The sequence below is a fragment of the Pipistrellus hanaki genome (genome assembly GCF_964339955.1).
Source record: "Pipistrellus hanaki genome assembly, chromosome: 4".
Taxonomy (NCBI): Eukaryota; Metazoa; Chordata; class Mammalia; order Chiroptera; family Vespertilionidae; genus Pipistrellus; species Pipistrellus hanaki.
This window is the reverse complement of record NC_140506.1, coordinates 48,312,652-48,330,604: the sequence shown is the minus strand read 5'-3', so window position 1 is coordinate 48,330,604 and position 17,953 is coordinate 48,312,652. Positions and strand designations below refer to the sequence as shown.

The 17,953-nt window shown below is 48.0% G+C and overlaps 1 protein-coding gene across 2 annotated transcripts; it reads left to right on the top strand.

Moving 5' to 3' along the window:
- Window positions 1-6,391: 6,391 nt before the first annotated feature.
- On the top strand, window positions 6,392-15,361 carry GLRX (glutaredoxin). 2 transcript variants are annotated; one of them, XM_084881974.1, is made up of 3 exons: window positions 6,392-6,970; window positions 12,466-12,588; window positions 14,193-15,361. In XM_084881974.1, exons 1-2 carry the CDS (start codon window positions 6,749-6,751, stop codon window positions 12,580-12,582), a joined length of 339 nt encoding a protein of 112 aa, XP_084738100.1. In that variant the 5' UTR covers window positions 6,392-6,748; the 3' UTR covers window positions 12,583-12,588; window positions 14,193-15,361. The 2 variants fall into 2 exon arrangements, with proteins under 2 accessions (XP_084738100.1, XP_084738101.1); XM_084881975.1 differs by having other exon boundaries at window positions 6,461-6,970; window positions 14,198-15,361.
- Window positions 15,362-17,953: the final 2,592 nt, after the last annotated feature.

Sequence of the window (17,953 nt, the reverse complement as noted above, 5' to 3'; positions counted from 1 at the left end):
CTCTGAAATGAATAAAAATATATTGGGGGGGGGGGAGGGAGAGGGGAAACAGAGGCAAGGGCCCTGCTTACCCAGGGACCTGAGCCCGTTTTGTGGGCTTAATGTCACTGTGAAAAGGCACCTCTCGGGTTCAGTGAGCTTCCCCGGGTTTGGCAGGGGAGTCTGAGCACCAAGGGAATGTCCTGCTCTGGGCAAGAACAGAGGGGACCTCTTGGGGTGGGGCTTCCTAAGGTCTTTGGCGGGAGCGTGCACCCCAGGGGTTCCGATTCAGTGGGCCCAGGGTGGGGTCCAGGATGAAGCCCAGGCAGGTATTTTTTTTTTTTTATAAATATGTTTTTACTAATTTCAGAAAGAGGAAGGGAGAGGGAGAGAGAGAAACATCACTGAGAGCAACATTGATTGGCTGTGTCCTGCACATCCCCTACTGGGGAGTGAGCTTGGAGCTGGGGCCTGTGCTCTGATGGAGAATCGGGGAATCGGGGAATCGAGCCGAGACCTCCTGATTCGTGGGTTGATGCTCAACCACTGAGCCGTGCTGGCTGGGCGTGCACATCTGTCTGTTTTTTAGACCCTAGAAAACCCAGCACATTCTTCCCTCTCTAGTTATCATTAACAACTACATCCTCTTTCATCCGTTGGATATCCAAAATGTATTAACCAGAAGCCCACTGAAGAAGATTTTTGTTACAAATACACTTCACATCAATAATTGAACCTCATATTCTGGAGGAATCATGGAGACCGAGAGCTGTTAGTCAGGTAAAGGATGCTGGACACAAAGAAATGGAGGGAAAATTCACGGGCTGGGAGCATGGTGACTCCTCTTGATTCATCCCTTAACCCTCCTGGTGATGGTGTTCAGTTGTTACCATCAGCTCAGATCTATACTTCCCAGTTTTAGCTGCTTCCCGTTTTACCCCAAGCACTTGGGACAAGTCATTCCAAATGCCAGCTGGGACAAGCTGTCCTTCCCCATTAAAGCTGTTCTGTCCCCGAGTGAATCACTTCTTTCAAGCATCTCAGCTCACGTGTGAGGAATTTTTTTCACAACCAGCTGTGCATACATGTGGCTCCCACCTCTGCATGAGGCACGCTGCACGCCCGGCGATCCAGAAGGGTTAGTGTCATGTTCCTGACTCGCGGTAAGTCATCAGCCCGGTGGGTGGCTCTCCTCCAGTACCGCCTCCCTGCTCACACACTCCTTGCTTAGCTGCAGGGTCATTTTAGCTAAAGTTGCGTTTCTCAAGAAAGGCCTGAGGCGACTTTATGTTTCCTAATCGTGGGTGCTTTCTTCAGCGCCCTGATCCTGCTGCTCAGGTGTAGTCAGTCTTGCAGCCAAGCAGCCACCAAGGGCTTGCTTAAGAGCCTGCACCCTTGCCAGTTTGGCTCAATGGATAGAGTATGAGCCTTCAGACTGAAGGGCCCCAGGTTCGATTCTGGTCAAGGGTACAAGGGTGCAGACTTGATCCCATTGTGGGGCATGCACGGGCGTTCCTGTTTTCATTATTCTTTTTTAATACCAACCACTGAGCCAGTTTTTCACCTTCGTTTTGACAGGAACCTCTCCCCTTCTCTCTCATCTTCTGCTGTTTCACCTGAGTCCTCTCCAGCCTGCGCCCACGTGTGGCTGTTACAGCCACGAGTCAGTCTAGAGCAGCGTTTTTCAACTGCTGTTCCGCGGCACACTAGTGTGCCGCGAGATGTTGCCTGGTGTGCCGTAGGTGCAGACAAGACAAGAATTTTATAATTTTTCACTATTTTGTTTACTTAATATTTCATAACAAAGTAATTATAAAATACTTTCTTTGTGTTTATTTGATTCCTATTCAAGAGAATTACTTTATATATAGTCAATATAGGCACAGAGTTAAATTTTTTAACATTTTCTAATGGTGGTGTGCCTCGTGATTTTTTTCATGAAACAAGTGTGCCTTTGCCCAAAAAAGGTTGAAAAACACTGGTCTAGAGTCCTCTGTCTCTTGTCTTGTCCTCCTCAGCAGCCAGGAAGTCTGCCAGGGAAAAGCATGGAAGAAGGAACGCCCTGCTTGTGCCAGCCCCTGCCCCCTTACTTCCTTACAACACAGTGTGTGAGGACGGATGCTCAGAGCAGTTGCAGCAGTCTGCAATCCCGAGGGAAGACCAGGAGAATCTCAGAGACACTCTCCCCAAGCCCTGGGTCACTGAGCCTCTTCCCACCTCCAGCATCCCGACAGCCGGGAAAAGCAACCCCCTAATCACACCAGTTACTTTCTACCTAAGATATTTGAGTCAGTAAGTATGGTTAGAGGCTGGAGCGACAAAAACAGGTATTATATGATGCTTGTTCACACGATGCTCTGACAGGTAGGTCTATGTGCTTTCCCTCAAAACACCCCAGGACCCTGCTGAGGAAATCCAATCGCAGCATCATGGGAATCCTTAACCCTCCATCTCCCCCAACCACGCCCATCCCAAAGGAGACTGGTCTGATGCCCTGTGAGATGTTCTACCTTGGCACCGAGGGTTGGGAAAGAGAACATATGCCACTTTCTCTTTGATGCCCCCAATAAAGAGATTCCTAATAAATTCAAACTAAATGAAGGGCTTAGTTTGACTTGCCTGATGTGATTAGGCGAAGGAGAAAAGAGGAATAGGGGTTATTCCCTCCCATGAGCCAATAGCAAGAATAAGACCTTGTGTGAAACACCTAGAGAGCTCAAGGGCACAGTCTCCAACTTAAATGACAGCAAGAAACCTCAGAGGGACCCGAGGCCTCTCAGGCCACCAGCATTAGTGGGTGACACACCACATCAAAACCGAGTCTGGACCCTGGGAAAGGAGGCAACAAGAAAGACCTTCCAGATATATGGTGGAGCTCACTGGAAAGCAGCCTCCACCCCTGACCTTGGTTGAATTTCGGGTCCTTCAAGTCAGGGACCCTCTCTCCTTATTCCTCTAGTCGGCTTGGGGCCTAAAGTATCTGCCATTCAAAGATGCGGCGAGGGAGGGGAGAGGATGCGTGTAAGGCTCCTGGCCCTCGGTGCGTGCAGAGTAAATGGTCGCTGTCGGTGTCAATGCGTTCGGCACCGAGCTCTCCCACCCAGAGGAGGGAGGGGAGGAAACATCTGACCAGAGTTACTACACCTGGGGTTACAGTCAGAGTCCTCTGTGGTCGGATCCAGAGTTAGAATCTACAGTTAGAGTTGGGTTCGTCGTCCTGGTCAAATCTAGAGAGGTCCAGAGAGTGAGCCTCAAATAAGACCAGACTGAAAATGGAAACCACCACCAGCCAGCATCTTCACGTGTCTGAAGGCTGCTGGCACGGCGGCTCATTCACTTACAGCAGCTTACCTAACTGGTCATTTCTTGTTAGGGACTGAAATGGCCACGATCACGCTAGAAAATCCTTAATTCAGCTAATGTTTAGCTGCAAATCTGCTCGTGCTTTAAATATACCTGCAATGGCTCCTCACTCCTGGGTGTAAAGTCCCCATCCTTTAGCTTGGTAAAGGACACGCATCCTCTGCCTGCTCTCCAGCTGTCTCTTCCCATCTCAACTCCCCGTGCTCTATCCACACACAGCTGTACTCAATACTACTGCGGTGTCATTCCTGCTGCTCCTGCTACTCTGCCTGCAGGGCCCCCACCTGCCTTGCAGACTCACAAACACGTCACCTTCTCCAAATTCAGTCTAGCTCTCCTTTGTCCCCTTCCCCTAGTCACCACTCTCTTTTGGTTGCCCTAGTGCCCATCCATACTTTGTTATACCAACTAGAAAACTCCACACCACTGTGTCCATTGTCCATGTCTCTGCCCCCCACTAGACTATAATTTCCTTATGACTGGACTACATGTAATTGATTGATTGATCTTTGTGTCTGGCCCAGACTGGTGGACTAGTAAGTGTGTGGGGCATGGACGCATGGTTGGATGGATAAGGACCAGTGTGTATCTGGCCTCTGATAATACAGGGATGAAAGCCCTTTCCCTGCCCTCAGGGAGCTCCGTGCAGGTGAAAGAAAAGGAATAAAAAAGAGCGATGGCACGGAATGAGTTGGGCACAGCATGCTGTGTGAGCTCAGCTGAGGGGCACCCCATCCAACATGGGAAAGACATACGTGTTCAGGGGTCCTTCCTAGAGGAGCCACACGTGGCCTGGATCCTGGTGCACCAGCACGTCTTTGATGGGCCACCGCCATCCTCCCTCGCTATGCCAACGCAGCAGGGCAGCCTACGCTTTAAGTTCTCCACTCAGCGGAAGCCACAGCATTTCCTCAGACACGGAGCAGACACCCCGTCCTTGCCATCTGCTTGTGTTCCTTGCCTCACAGAGTCCCTCATACAAAGGCCTTCTTCAGCGGTGGCCCGTGGCCCTCCACACCCCAGCCTCTGGGACCCTGTGCAAACACTCTGGAGGTTTACTCCACCAGTTTACCCCCAAACTCCACACCTACCTACACTTACTTCTGAGTTCGTCTGAGTCAGCACACTTGACTACAAGATGGTTTAGCCTGATGGATACTGGCCAAAGGGATCTCAGCAGGAAGGATGAATAGGATGTCAGATTGCACTGAGGTGAGGAGCGAGCGGGAAGCGAGGAAAGGCCAGAAAGCAAACACAATAGCCAACTTCTTGAAACGTGTCCGTTAAGAAAAAAGAATGGAGGCAGGAAAGCAGGGCCAAATGAGATAGAAGGTGGTGTTTCTGGTTTTTACAAAGGGAGAGACTGGAGCAGTCACATGATGAGGAATAGGATTCAACGGAGAAGGAGAAGTGAATTCAGACACTGAGGAGAGCAAGGCGTGGAGGAGGGGCAGCCAGCTCCGAGGTGTGCTGCTGACCGGGGCCGGCGAGCAGGTGGAGACAGCTCCGAGGGTCCTGCAGAGACCCTGCCTCAGGGAGGGATTGGCCACAGGAGTCCGAGCTAAAGGAAGAAAAAGAAGAGAGATGACCAGACTCTCCCAAGAGCTTATGCAGGAGGGAGATGAAGCTAAGGGTTGAGAAGTGCCAAGCCCTGGCCAACCAGTGCCCTGGGCCTGCTCGCCCCACACCTTCGTCCTGTGGGCAGAGATCTCACTTCTTAGCACCCCCTGTGCTACTTGGAACGGGTGTTTCCCATTTTGCCGGTTAATTTCAGTAATCATTAGAGCAGCTTGCAGGAGTCCCCTTCCTTCCCTTGAGAAACCACACGAGGCTTGGGATTCCACAGACGGGGCAGTCCGTGAGGAGGTCCAGGTCTGACCTGCCACACCTCTCGGAAGATACTCCAGGTTTCAGTGTAAAACTATTCCTGGATGGGGACTGGGCCAGCCGGCAGGAAAGATCCCACAGCATGAGGAGGCCAGGTGGATTTAAGAGTGTATTTCTTAAAGCTGGGGACAGTGAGAATTTAGGAGAAAGAAAATAAAAAGAAGCCCCAGCTGGCAATCTTGGCCTTGAGGGCTTTTCTCTCTCCTGCAGGTGGGAAGGTTTCAGCAGCATATTCATCAGCTTTCTAGGTGTGTTTGTTATGTTATGTTTTTTAATACGTTAACGTTCCAAACGAGTGTGTAGAGGGACTAGGGTCACTTCCTGGTCAGCTTCTCCTCTGTGTTGGATTTGTTTTAGTCTGATGGTTTTTGTTGTTGTTACGTATTCCCCTGACTTTATCTGTCCTGGGGTTTGGCTGGCACTAATGGGCTCTCTGTTTTCTATCTCCCTGACCAGCGTGATGTAAGCTATTTACTCTCTGGTTAGGGAGGAGGGGTGTAAACTGTTCCCAGTGTCTTTGGTTAGGGAAAGTAAGAAGATATGATCTATGATTTACTAGCTCAGCTGTAAATTGCTTAGCTTGTCTGTCTCTGACCATGTGCCTCCGTTTCCCTTTTCCCACTTGTCAAAAATAAATAAATTCTAACATCTAACTCTTCTGCCTCAAAACTTCTTGTGGAAAAGATGTCACTGTGGAAGGAGATGGCTGGTCTTTGGTTTGCTTATGGAACTTACCGAACACAGAGGGGGTCAGAGCTGACCCCAGCGAGCATGGGCACCTCAGGGCAGAGCATCATCCCGCCCAGTGTGGATAACAGCTACTCGGCCCCAGCTGCTGCCAGCTCTTTCGTCAGACCTGACTTTCCAGAGAACAACAAGACCAGATTCTTTTATGAAATCCCCAGATTTTTAAATGTTGTAAAATCATTCCACTGAAACACTTCATTGAAACATCCCATTGAAACACTCACAGTAACAACAACAACAACAACAACAACAACAACAAAAATCCCTGTGCAGGCTAAGAAAACAGCCCAGGGAGCAACCTCAAGACCAGTCACAATTTTTGTTTCACTTCCTGTAAGGAGATTTCAATGCATCCCATTTCTTGAATTATTCTGTTTGCACACTCGTTTTTTAGAACCATCTCTCCCCGAGGGCACACAAAGATTTTACACAGGAGGTCACAGCGGCTCAGACGCCTCCCTGGGGAGGGTCCGGGCTGTGGGAGTGTTCTGGCCCTGCTTCCTGCCACGGAAGGAACAGGCGCCCCTGATAGAGCCGAGACAATGACACCCTGAGCCCAGCTACAGACGAAACGCAAATATGCATTCCTTGGTGAATCACCTCAGGGTGCAATGACTTGGCGGCGGGCTGTCCCTTTAAAAATCAAGCACGCCAGGCTAATGGGGCAAACTCCTCCTCCAGGGAGGTTCCTTTAAATGCGGGCCAGCTGACGGGGCCTCCATTCTTACTCCTGAGCGGTACCTGCCCTGCGAGGAGGAGCCCCCCCCCCAGGATGCAGCCCACCTGCACAGCCCAGGAGTTCGTGGACAGCCACCTCAAGCCCAGGAGGATGGTGGTGTTCATAAAGCCCACCTGCCCCTTCTGCAAACGGACCGAGGAGCTCCTCCTGCAGTACCCCTTCAAAAAGGAGTCGCTGGTGTTCGTGGATATCACAGTCACCAGGAACACAGAGCGGGTTCAGGATTACCTGCAGCAACTCACAGGAGCCAGAACGGTGAGGCTGGGGTTTTGTTCCGAAAGGCCGGGGAGGGGGCGGGGGAGCGGGAGGGATGATGGATACCCGATTCCTTTTTCTTGCTAGTTAGGGCCCTGAAAGGGTTCGCCTGTGCTTTTCTCTAGGACGCCGCCAGGGCTCCGTCCGTCCGTCACTTAAGGCCCCGGGGAGGGCGGGGAGCGGACACTGCTCCCTGGCCTGGGCAGCGGGCCTGCAGCCAAGGGCCCAGGCTGCCGGGACCGGGCCAGGGTCCGTGGGCCAGCAGCTGTCCCGGGTGTGGGGAGTGAGCGGAGGCTCTGTTTTCAGCCTGCTGTGGGGAGTTTCCAGCTTGCAGAGCTGGGGTGGGCGGGGAGAAGGGGCCCAGTGGGATCCGTACGTTTCTGTTGTCCACAAGAAGGTCCTGCGTGCCCTTCTGTTCTCAGGTGGCCACGTGGGATTGCTGCCCTTCTGTCTGTTCTCTAGGCTCTCTCTGACGCCAATCCAGTTTGCTCATTCTCCCTTATCTAACGCCTCCCACTGGAAAAAAAATCTAATGAGTCAAAAAGGCTTATTCATGTGCCCCTTGTTCTACATGAGGGTGTTTTTAGGCCTCTCCTAGGAGGAGGAAGTCCAGAGGCCAGAGTTCCGGCCTCGCTCTATCAGTGGCTTGCTGTGTGATCCTGGGCAGGTCACCCCCTCTGAGGCCAAGGACCTCCTCGCTGCTGCAAGCCTAGAGCAGCCACCTCACCTCTACATTTCCTTTGCTGTGAATGGACCGGGGGACCCTCTAGGAATGGCTGTCCCATGTCTGATAAGGCTTCTTGCGGGGTGCCCACCCACCCAGGCTGCCTGCACCAAGCCTGGTGCCGGCTGGGGTGCATGATGTCCCTCCAGCTCTCACCCAATCCCTTTCCATTCTAGGGCACAGGGTTGCAGAAGCACATGTCCTAGTTCCACGAGAGTTTGGCTCACCGGGTTTTCCCAGGGCTCTCACGGAAAATACGGAGGTTTTTCCCTGGTGCAGAGGGAGGCGACCTGGGTTCCCCCTTTGCTTCCCGGGCCCCAGCTGTGGGCGGGGGACTCCCGTCTCTGGAAGGTCCTGGAGCAGAGAGACTTGCTGCTTGGCTTCGTCCCTACCCCTCACCCCCACCCCGCAGCTGTCTAGGCTGCTGGGCTGTGAGAGGAAAGAGTCAGGCAAATACTGCCAAGGCCTTCTCTGTGCCGGGTCCCTCTTGGCCATTGGTTCCCAAATGCTGCTACACGTTAGAATCACCTGAGGAGCTTTAATAAAAAATAAAACCCCCATGCCCACATCATATCCCAAACCAAACCAATGAAATCACTGTGTCAGGCCTCAGGGGTTTTAAAGATCCATAGGTCAAAGGGTACAAACATTTAGTTATAAGATGAGTAAGTTCTAGCAATCTAATGTTCAGCAGGGCGACAATAGTTGATAATATTGTATGTACGCTTGACATTTGCAAAGAGATCTTGTTCTCACCACACACACAAACACAAATGTTAACCGTGTGAGGCAATGGGTGTGTTAACTGTGGTAATCATTGTAGTGTCTAAATAAGAAAATCGTGATATTTCGTACCTTAATATATATAATTGGTCAACTGCACTTCATGAAAGCTAGGGGAAAGTTTTATTTTCTATCCAAAGAAAAGATCCCCAGGTAATTCCAATTTGCAACAAGGTTTGGGAGCTACGGTTTTCAGCTGGGCAGCACCTGTTCTTTACAGGAGAAAACGAACCTCTTCCTGCATCTGCTAGACCAGTGGTCGGCAAACTGCGGCTCTTTGGCCCCTTGAGTGTGGCTCTTCCACAAAATACCACGTGCGGGTGCGCACGTACAGTGGGGTTGAAACTTGGTGGCCCATGTGCAGAAGTCGGTTTTCGGCTCTCAAAAGGAATTTCCATCGTTGTACTGTTGATATTTGGCTCTGTTGACTAATGAGTTTGCCGACCACTGGTTAGTCCTTTGAAATAAAAATGGCCACAGCTGAGTAACCTTACAGCACAGACAATGCCTCCTAGCTGAAGCTGGGACTGGAGACTCTTACTTCTCCTACCAACTTGCTTATGGTAAGAGCTGTCTCTCTTTCTTGACAGTAAGACTCAAGTTCCCAGAAAAAGGGGATGGGGCCAGGAGGGGCAGGCACTGAGGGTGACTCTTCCTTCCTCAAATGAATCAAGTTTCCTGTTTTGCCACCACAGACACCTACACACACACACACACACACACACACCCACACACACCTCTGGTGGGTACAGCCTGTAATTCAGCTCCCTTTGGAGGTGCTTGTACCTGGTGGCTTTAAGGTGGTTTGGGGGCTGCTGACACTAGAGGACGGTGTAAGAGCCAGGGGACCTTTGGCTCTCAGGCCCACCAGTTCCCTTGCCAGAGGGTGGACACAGAGCTCCACCCTGGAGACGGCTGGTGGTGTTTCGGGCCTGTCTCAGACATCTGGAGGCTGCTGCAGGCCTGTGGGGTTCTGAAGTCTCAGTTTCCCTGGGAGGAAGGAACAGATGCTCAGTGTCACCCAGTCGTTGCAAACACAATCCCTGAAGCAGCAGCAGCAGCAGCAGCATCACCTGGGAACTTACTAAAAAAGCAAATTCCTGGCCCCAACTCAGATCTCCTGTATCAGAAATTGTGGGAAAACCGGGGGGGGGGGGGGGGGGGGGGTAGAGATCTGTTGGCAGGCCGGTTGTGCATTCCACTGTCTGAAAAGAAGACTCCTGGTCCTTCAGGACTCCTACTGATTTAGCTCACACCCTTCTGGCCAATACCCCACTCCCAGGTGGACAGATGGCAAGCTGTAGGAGTGGTGACAATGGCTGACTTCTTTTTGCAAAGATTAGAAATTCTAGAATGCCAACATCTCCTCCTCATACAATACAATCTAGTATAGAAATCAGTTGATCTTTATTTCATTAGGCACTGCCTTCCACAGGAGTGCTGCAGTATATTAGAACTACATTAGGATTCTGCTCTATTTACTGGTACAACTCACCACAGCCGAGTTTTCCGGGGGAGACAGAAGCCAAAAGGCCCCAACAATTTGTGGGGGAAGCTTTATTTTCTCTGAAGTAATGGCCAGGACCCAGGGGAACACTTAGGCTTCTGACCTCAACTGTCTGTGGCTATTCTTTCAGCCGCAGAAAAGCAACGGTGCCTGGATGACTCCGCCCACCTGCAAAGCTCCGCCCAGGCGTGCTCTGGGGGAGCAGGCAGCGCCCGGCTTCCTCTCTGGAACGCAGCCCTGCGTGTTCTTACTCGCTCTCAGGGCACAGGAAATATCTGGACTTCTTTTTAAATATTTGGCCTTAATTTTTAAAGTCCACTTCCACCCAGACTGCCCCGCCCCCCCTTTTTTTCCCCTCAAAAAAAATTTTGCTGTAATATTTTTTTTAATTGATTTCAGAGAGGAACGGAGAGGGAGAGAGAGCTAGAAACATCAATGATGAGAGAGAACCATTGATTGGCTGCCTCCTGCACTCCCAGGTATAGAACTATGACCTGCTGGTTCATAGGTTGACACTCAACTATTGAACCACATTGGGCCAGATCCCTTAATAAAAATAATGTAAGGACTTACCTGAAGTAATTCGGCTCACTTTTTAGAAAGTTTACTTGAATTACCATGGCTTTCAAGGAAAGCCGAAAGCTTTGAAAATTCTTTTTTTTCTTTTCATTTTTTTATTAAGGTATTATATGTGTACATATCTTACCATTGTCCCCCCCTGAAAATATTCTTACCACTTCTTGTCTTTCACCTCTCCCGAGGTGTTCCTGGCTCAGGAACAGGACCGGCATGCAGTGGCCGATGCAGTGCTTGCTGCTTCGCGGCCAGACAGCCTCTCTGTGGCGGGGCCCTTCGCCCGGAAGTTGTCCAGGCCACCATGAGAGGACTTCTTCCTCCCTCAGGATCCCCAAAGCCCTCTGGGATTCTGGAGTGTGCCTGCTCCCAGCAGCTGGGAGGGAGCCTGCAGGTGACTGGAGATGAACAAATGCGTCAGGAGTAAGGGCTGCATCGGTCTGGCTTGCCTTGTGTGACGCACTGTTGCAGGTGTGAAATGAAAGCAGAGGAGTGGCCGTAGCTCCCGGGCAGCAGATCAAGGATGTATAACTGCACTTATACATCCTAGGACGGGCCGGGAATTGAAAGAGACCGGACACCACCATGCCTTTCCCAGCTGAGGACAGAGCTCACGAAGGAGAGAGCTGACTAATAAATGGTGGATCTAAAATTCAGGGGCAAAGACCTAATGTAAATACTTTGCCAGCTATATTTAGAAACAAATTCCTTCCTGCTGGCCCTGGCTCACAGTAAGGCAGTGGTTCTCAACCTTCCTAATGCCGCCGCCCTTTAACACAGTTCCTCATGTTGTGGTGACCCCCAACCATAAAATTATTTTCGTTGAAACTTCATAACTGTAATTTTGCTACTGTTAATGAATCATGGTGTAGATGTCTGTGTTTTCTGATGGTCTTAGGTGACCCTGCTAGCAGGTTCTCAACCTGTGGGTTTTGTCCCCACAGGTTGAGAACCGCTGCTGTAGAGCCTAAGACCATTGGAGAACACAGATATTTACATTGCAAACCACTGCATTAAGGGTCCCAGCTGCACAGATACCAGAAGTCAATCAGGGTGGTGGTCCAGCTGTAGCCAATCAAAATTCCCTCCCAGAAATGTGTTTCTATAGAGCAGTGTTTCCCAACCTTCTCTCATGATGAGAATCACCTGGTGGAGTTGTTACAACACAGATTCCTGAATCCCAACTAAGAAATGCTAAACTAGAATTTTTGAGAACATATAGGTAAAAGTGCATACCTAACTTAGTGCTCTGTATATAACATCTGTGTTAGAGCACTAGTTAAGTATACAATTTTACCTATATGTTCCCAAAAATTCTAGTTTAGCACTTCTTAGTTGGGATTCAGGAATCTGTGTTTTAACAACTCCACCAGGTGATTCTCATCATGAGAGAAGGTTGGGAAACACTGCTATAGAGTGAAAATTTTATTTCATTTTAAAAATATATATATTTTTATTTTAAGAGAGGAAGGGAGAAGGAGAGATAGAAACACCAAGGACTAGAGAGAATCCTTGATCTGCTGCCTCCTGCATGCCTTACACCGGGGATTGAGCCCGCAACCAGGACATATTCCTTGACCTAGTATTAAACCATGACCTCCCAGGTCAACACTCAACCACTGAGCCACACTGTTGGGTTATACCTGGTAGAGTGAAAACTTTAAATCACTGACACATTAGGCAATCTCATGCACAGCATATTCAATCTGAAAGATATGTGGCTTAAAAACATTCTTTAATGGATAATTTTATCCTCAGAATAAAATTTAAAAATATACGTGAGGAGATTGTAAAATGATTTGAATAGCTTGGACTGTCGCAAATATTTAGAGAGAGGGGAACATGTCATTCTTGCTAAGCTAACAATTAAGTTCCTTAAGTGACCTGGCTTGTTTGCTTTTTTTTTAGGTACCTCGAATCTTTATGGGGAAAGAGTGTATAGGTGGATGCAGTGATCTAGTAGAGATGGATAAGAGCGGGGAACTGAAGGTGCGGCTGATAGAAATGGGAGCTCTACAGCTGTAATTACAGGTGAGTGACAGGTAGGATGCTGGACCGGGAACACTAGGAGAAGGTGGAATTCTACTGCCAAGGCTAGGTACAGGATGGTTTAGAGTGGTCTGAGGAACTGTAATGTTATTTATTAACTTCCCTTTTTACAAAGGGATTGTGCCAATGGGAGACATCATTTCACTCAACCTTCATTTCACAAATATTGAGCATTTACTATGTGCCAGACACTATACAAGGCCCTGGGAATATAGTGATGAACAAAAAGATAACATGAACCTTATATTCTAGAGAGGTGGGCAGATAAAAAGTTAAGTAAGTAATTCATGAAACAAATGAAGAGACTAATGTGACAGAACATGGCAGGGGTGGGGGAGCAAATTTAGCTAATATGGTAAGGGCAGGTCTTTCTGAGAGGGGCCGGCTGAGTTCAGATCTTGTGACAGTCAAGTAAAGATGAAGCAGGAGAGGTTTTCCGACAGAGGAAATAGCAAGTGCAAAGGCCCTGAGGTGGTCAGTATAGAAAAATTCAAGAATGAGAAAGCAAGAGCAGTGCAGTGAGAAAGGAGAGTAGTAACAAATGTGGGCAGAGGCCAGAGCTCACAGGCCATGCTAAGCAATTCAGATGATAACAATTGCAATGTGAAATGAAGGTAATGTGTGCTTCATCTGTGTTCACACTGCAACTCAATTTCAATTGAAGGGCTTCCCAAACACCAAAATGGAAGTTTTCTAAAATGGTAGCCTAAAGTAGCGGTCGCCACCCTATGGTCCACAGACTACTGCTGGTCCATGAGGTCTGAAAGGTTGGCGACCAGTGGCCTAAGGGGTATTCTTGGCTGAATAGAAAACCACAGGGCAATGAACCCCTTAGATAGGAACCAGGATACTTTTGGGGTCTGATGAGCCCCCTTCTTCCTCAGCTCCCCTTAATGCTAGCTAGCCTCTAACTAGTCCAGTTCCACAGACTCAGACACAGACTTGGTGGTGGTTTTTTAGTCAAAGGAGACATTTCTGGTTCTTAAAACCAAAATGTTCTTTGAGGGTTATTTAATAACATAGCCTTGAGCAATGAGTATATATACTTAGTGGTGGTTACTCAGAATAACCACAACAAAAAGAGTTCGGAAAAAATACAAATGAATCCTTTGAAATAAAAATCACTATTATAAATTTTCTAGACAATTCTATGACATCATCACAGCAGGTGACTACTATGTCTGTTAGCTTTCCAGCCAAACCCCATCTACTAAAGCTCTCAAAATTCAATTAGTTGGGGTGCCACATGTTAGCTATTCTAGAGCACCATTTTTATTTATTTTTTATTTTTTTTTATTTTAGCAGTCTAGGCTTAGATTAAGAATGGAAGAAAACAAATGACTCTTCTGGGAATATGGGAAATACCATTTCCCCAACTATGAGGTCCCCATATTCACAAGGCCTCTTTATTTGCTTTGCCCTTCAGCATGATATGCTCTCAGTATTTTGCTGACAGATGCTTTCAAGGCCACCTGTAATGGATTGTGTATAAATAACAGGAGTACGTGTTCTGGTGATGAAAGAGAACTGAGGGGAATTCACCTTTGCAAGAAAATGTAATTCTCTGTATTTTTTTTTCCTGGCAGAGCAGACCCAGGCTGATGTCTCCCTTGAGAGTGGGATGGCATTGTGAACGGTGGCAGCACTTCTGGTGGATGGATCTGGGGCGAACTTTACCCAGCAACTGATTACTTAATCTTCTGAAATATCTAAACCAAAAAAAAAAAAAAAAAAAAAATGGGAGCGTTCTCAGCAAAAACAGGCTTTTCTTTCAACTCTATTGAAAGTGGACCCACATGCCACAGACCACAGGTCTGAGATGGTGGATGGGCATCTTCGGGTTTCTTCCGGATCGGCCCCTGGGTTTCAATAGACCGGGACAAGTTACGGCTCAGGATTCCCTCATGGACCCAAACAAGTTCTTTCTCTGTTGCATGTGGTTCTTACTAACTGTTGTGGTTGTGTCAGGAGTCCCACCTCTAAGCCAGTGTTTCCCAACCAGTTTATCCCAGGCTCCCTAGGATGAACTGATAGTTCATTGTACATGACTGCCCAAACATCAGTTTGTGGAGTTTGAATTCCTAGTTTGCATTTTGAAGTCCATAGGTATTTTGAATGTGCTTTTCCAAACTCCATATGTCTCCCCCTATCCTATCTTGAGAATCACTGCTCTGAACTCATGCTCTTAACCTTGACAGCTCAGAGGTCATAGGAAATGCTCAACCATCCTGGGAAGGGTCTGAGGGCCGATGTGAGAAGTGCCACACAAGATGTTAAGCACAGTGAGGCTTTACTGGGTCTACAGGGCTCAGAGGTCCACGTGCAGATGCTGTGATCATGTGGCAACACTGATTTGTGAGAGGATCCTGCTCATGTGTGTGTGAATGTTAGGTGATGAGCAAAAGTTAAAGTTAAAACGTTATCATAAAAATCTTGCAGCTCCCATCTTTCCAAGAATGTCTGTGAAAGGAGCTCCACTTGAGAAACACCGTCTTAAATGATTTTATCACCTTTTATCCCACACTCTATGAAAACTTAAGAATCCCTCATTATGAAGCTTGTTCTAGAATTACAAGATTAACTTAGCTTCCTTTTTCAGTCTCTAGGGTGAAAGGTTAATATATTTTGGTAATCACAGATGACTGACTTTTTTTGGTTCTTAAGGAATGAAATTAATGTGAACACATCAATTTGGAGCTTTATTCATGTTTGTCCCCTGCCATTATAAATAAAAGTACATGCTATTCACTGAGAATGGTTGACGTGATTTTTTAAAAATCATATTGAAATGACAAATAATTTGAATATGTCAACACTAGCCTATTGAATAATGCTTAGGGTTCAATATGTGAGAATTTGAAAGATGGAATGTGCTTTTTCCATAGCACATTCCATCTTTCAATTTCTCACCAAATGTCCTTACATTTTTGGCTTCCTCTCCCTTCCCTTATGGGCCCTGGCCACTTCCTTCAACCAGACTGTGGTGGAAGGTGCATATTGTGTGGGTCACTCACTGCACAGCTATGAATGCCACCCCCTGGATGTTATGGTGTGCAGCCTGCACAGCCCTTGATCCACTGCAGACCATCACCTGCACTTGTTTTCACACCTCTGCATCCTTGCTCATTGTGTTTCTTCTCTTCTGCTCTTTTTTCAAATTTCTCCTTTAAGACTCATTTACAAATGATCTCCCTTGTACATAACCCTCTCTTCTCACTGCTTTTTTTTTTTTTTTTTTTTTTTTTACTAAAAGCAGCTATTATTCCCTCTTCTATAATCTTAAAGCACTGTGCATTTGGGCACTTGACAACTCTCCCCAGGTTGTATGGAAGTTGATCAATCTGTACTGGTCTCCTGCCAGATTCAGAAATACTGTACTCAAAGGCAAGAGCCTGGACTTGAACATTGTTGCATGCCCAGTTCCTAACACAGAAGTTCTATGTTATCAAAGCAATAGCTGCCTGTGGTTTACCATGTCAAACGATACCAAAGTCTTTCCTCCTGCACCCCTCCCAAACCCTAGTCCTTGCCACACATTTATCAGTTCCATGCGTACTTAATCCTATTTTAAAACATCATAAAATGGCTTAAACAGATATTAGAGTGTAAGCAGGCAGAGTCCTACTTAAATTAAAACCTGGGTATCCACCTTCTGAGTTAAGAAACAGAGGAGCCATAGAACAGTGTTTATAAAGTCTGGACAAAGTACCTGAGAGGCCATGGGCCCCTTCCCAGTGAGTCCTTGCCTTCCTCCACAGAGCAGTCTACGTCGTGTCTGTTGTACTCATTCTGATGCTCCTCTTTATAGTTTTACTCCTTGCAATACCCCTAAGCAATGCAGTTTAGTTTTGAAAGGCACGGATAAAGTAAGTACCACATGATCTCACTCGTGTGTGTAATCGAATGAACAAAATAAACTGAACAAAGAGATCCAGAGACATAGAAGTATGGAACAGACTGTCTAACCTTGAAAGGAAGGCGGGGGGAAGAGATCAACCAATGAACTTGTCTGTATATATGCATAACCCATGAACTCAGACAACAGCATGGTGAAGGCCTGTGGTGGGGGTTGGGGGCAGCTAGAAGAGTTCAATGGGGGGAGAAGGGGGGACATAGGTGATACTTTCAACAAAGATTTTTTTTAAAAAGAAAAGCAATAGCAAACACCAACATAACAGCAAGAAAAGGGCAATATAACAATCAGATGAATGACCCTGGGAGGAGAGAAGCTGAACAGAGGCTCGGCTTCCCTGGAATTGACCAGAGGGTGGTCCTGAGTGAGCCCCTGGGAATACCGGGCAGGTGTTGGGAGGCTACTGTGTGAGCAGGGAATAGATGGTCAATGGGAGTGGGCTGCTGGGCACTCTTTGCTGCCATGGCCACCTCCAGCTTCCAGGAGCAGGTCAGAGCAGGTGCCTCTTCTGTGGTGGGGGGCGCTCCCACGCCCCCTGGCTGGCTAGTGTGCAGTGTGAACAGAACTGTCATCAGCACAAGGCAAGCAAAGTGCAGATAAGGATCTGCTCCAGGCTCATTTGGGCATTCTGTCCTCAAGTTTAAAAACACACAACAGGAGAGCCCTCAGCGTGTTGACACTGCTCCAATCATCCGGGCCCTCTGTGCAGGGCAGCCAGGCACTGCTCTCTTCCTGGGGTCTACGCCCTTCTCTGTCATCCCAGGAATTCCATTTCCCTCTCTCCCGAGTCAACTCCTGTTCCCCACACCCCATATATATTTGCCATAGCTAAACTGCTGTAACAAAAACATAAAATTATAGTAGACGCCTACTTCCCATAGCAGCCCAGGGGTGGGTATGCTGACTCCACAGTCACATCACCCCAGGGGGTGTGCGCACCTCTGCTCACATCCCATCGGCCAGAACTGGCCCCCAACTCAAGGCTGTCCAAAGATGGCCCTTAAGGAGAAACAGCCATGGGCACTAAATGGGCCCGTGTGGCTGAGAGCAGTGAGTGTTGATGGATGTGAGAGAAAGCCATGCTCCCTAATTCACTGCACCATAGAAATTGTTAGTGGTTCTGGAAATATCTGAAAGAACTGGACTCCTGATATATTTGAAATAAAATTCCTTTCTTAAATCAATAGGGCTATTTTCTTATTAAATACATTGAACATTGGAAGGGGCAGAATTTAATCTTACTCATTGGTGGAAGAGCATTCTGGCCTGGTCCCTTAAGCACAAATCGTATTTAAGCATGGGCTTCTATCTATGCAGAGACTTGTATTTCCTATGTCCAGGTGACTTTCCTGGCGAGCCATGCAGGACTGAAGGAAGAAGGGGAAGGAAGGGTATTAGGAGAGCCAATGAAAGCGAAAGCGCAGGACTTTGTAT

Excerpts from the sequence above, each read along its gene's own strand:
- GLRX (XM_084881974.1), top strand. The coding sequence starts at position 6,749 with ATGCAGCCCACCTGCACAGCCCAGGAGTTCGTGGACAGCCACCTCAAG. Across the intron at positions 6,971-12,465 it reads AACTCACAGGAGCCAGAACG|GTACCTCGAATCTTTATGGG; the intron begins GTGAGGCTGGGG and ends CTTTTTTTTTAG.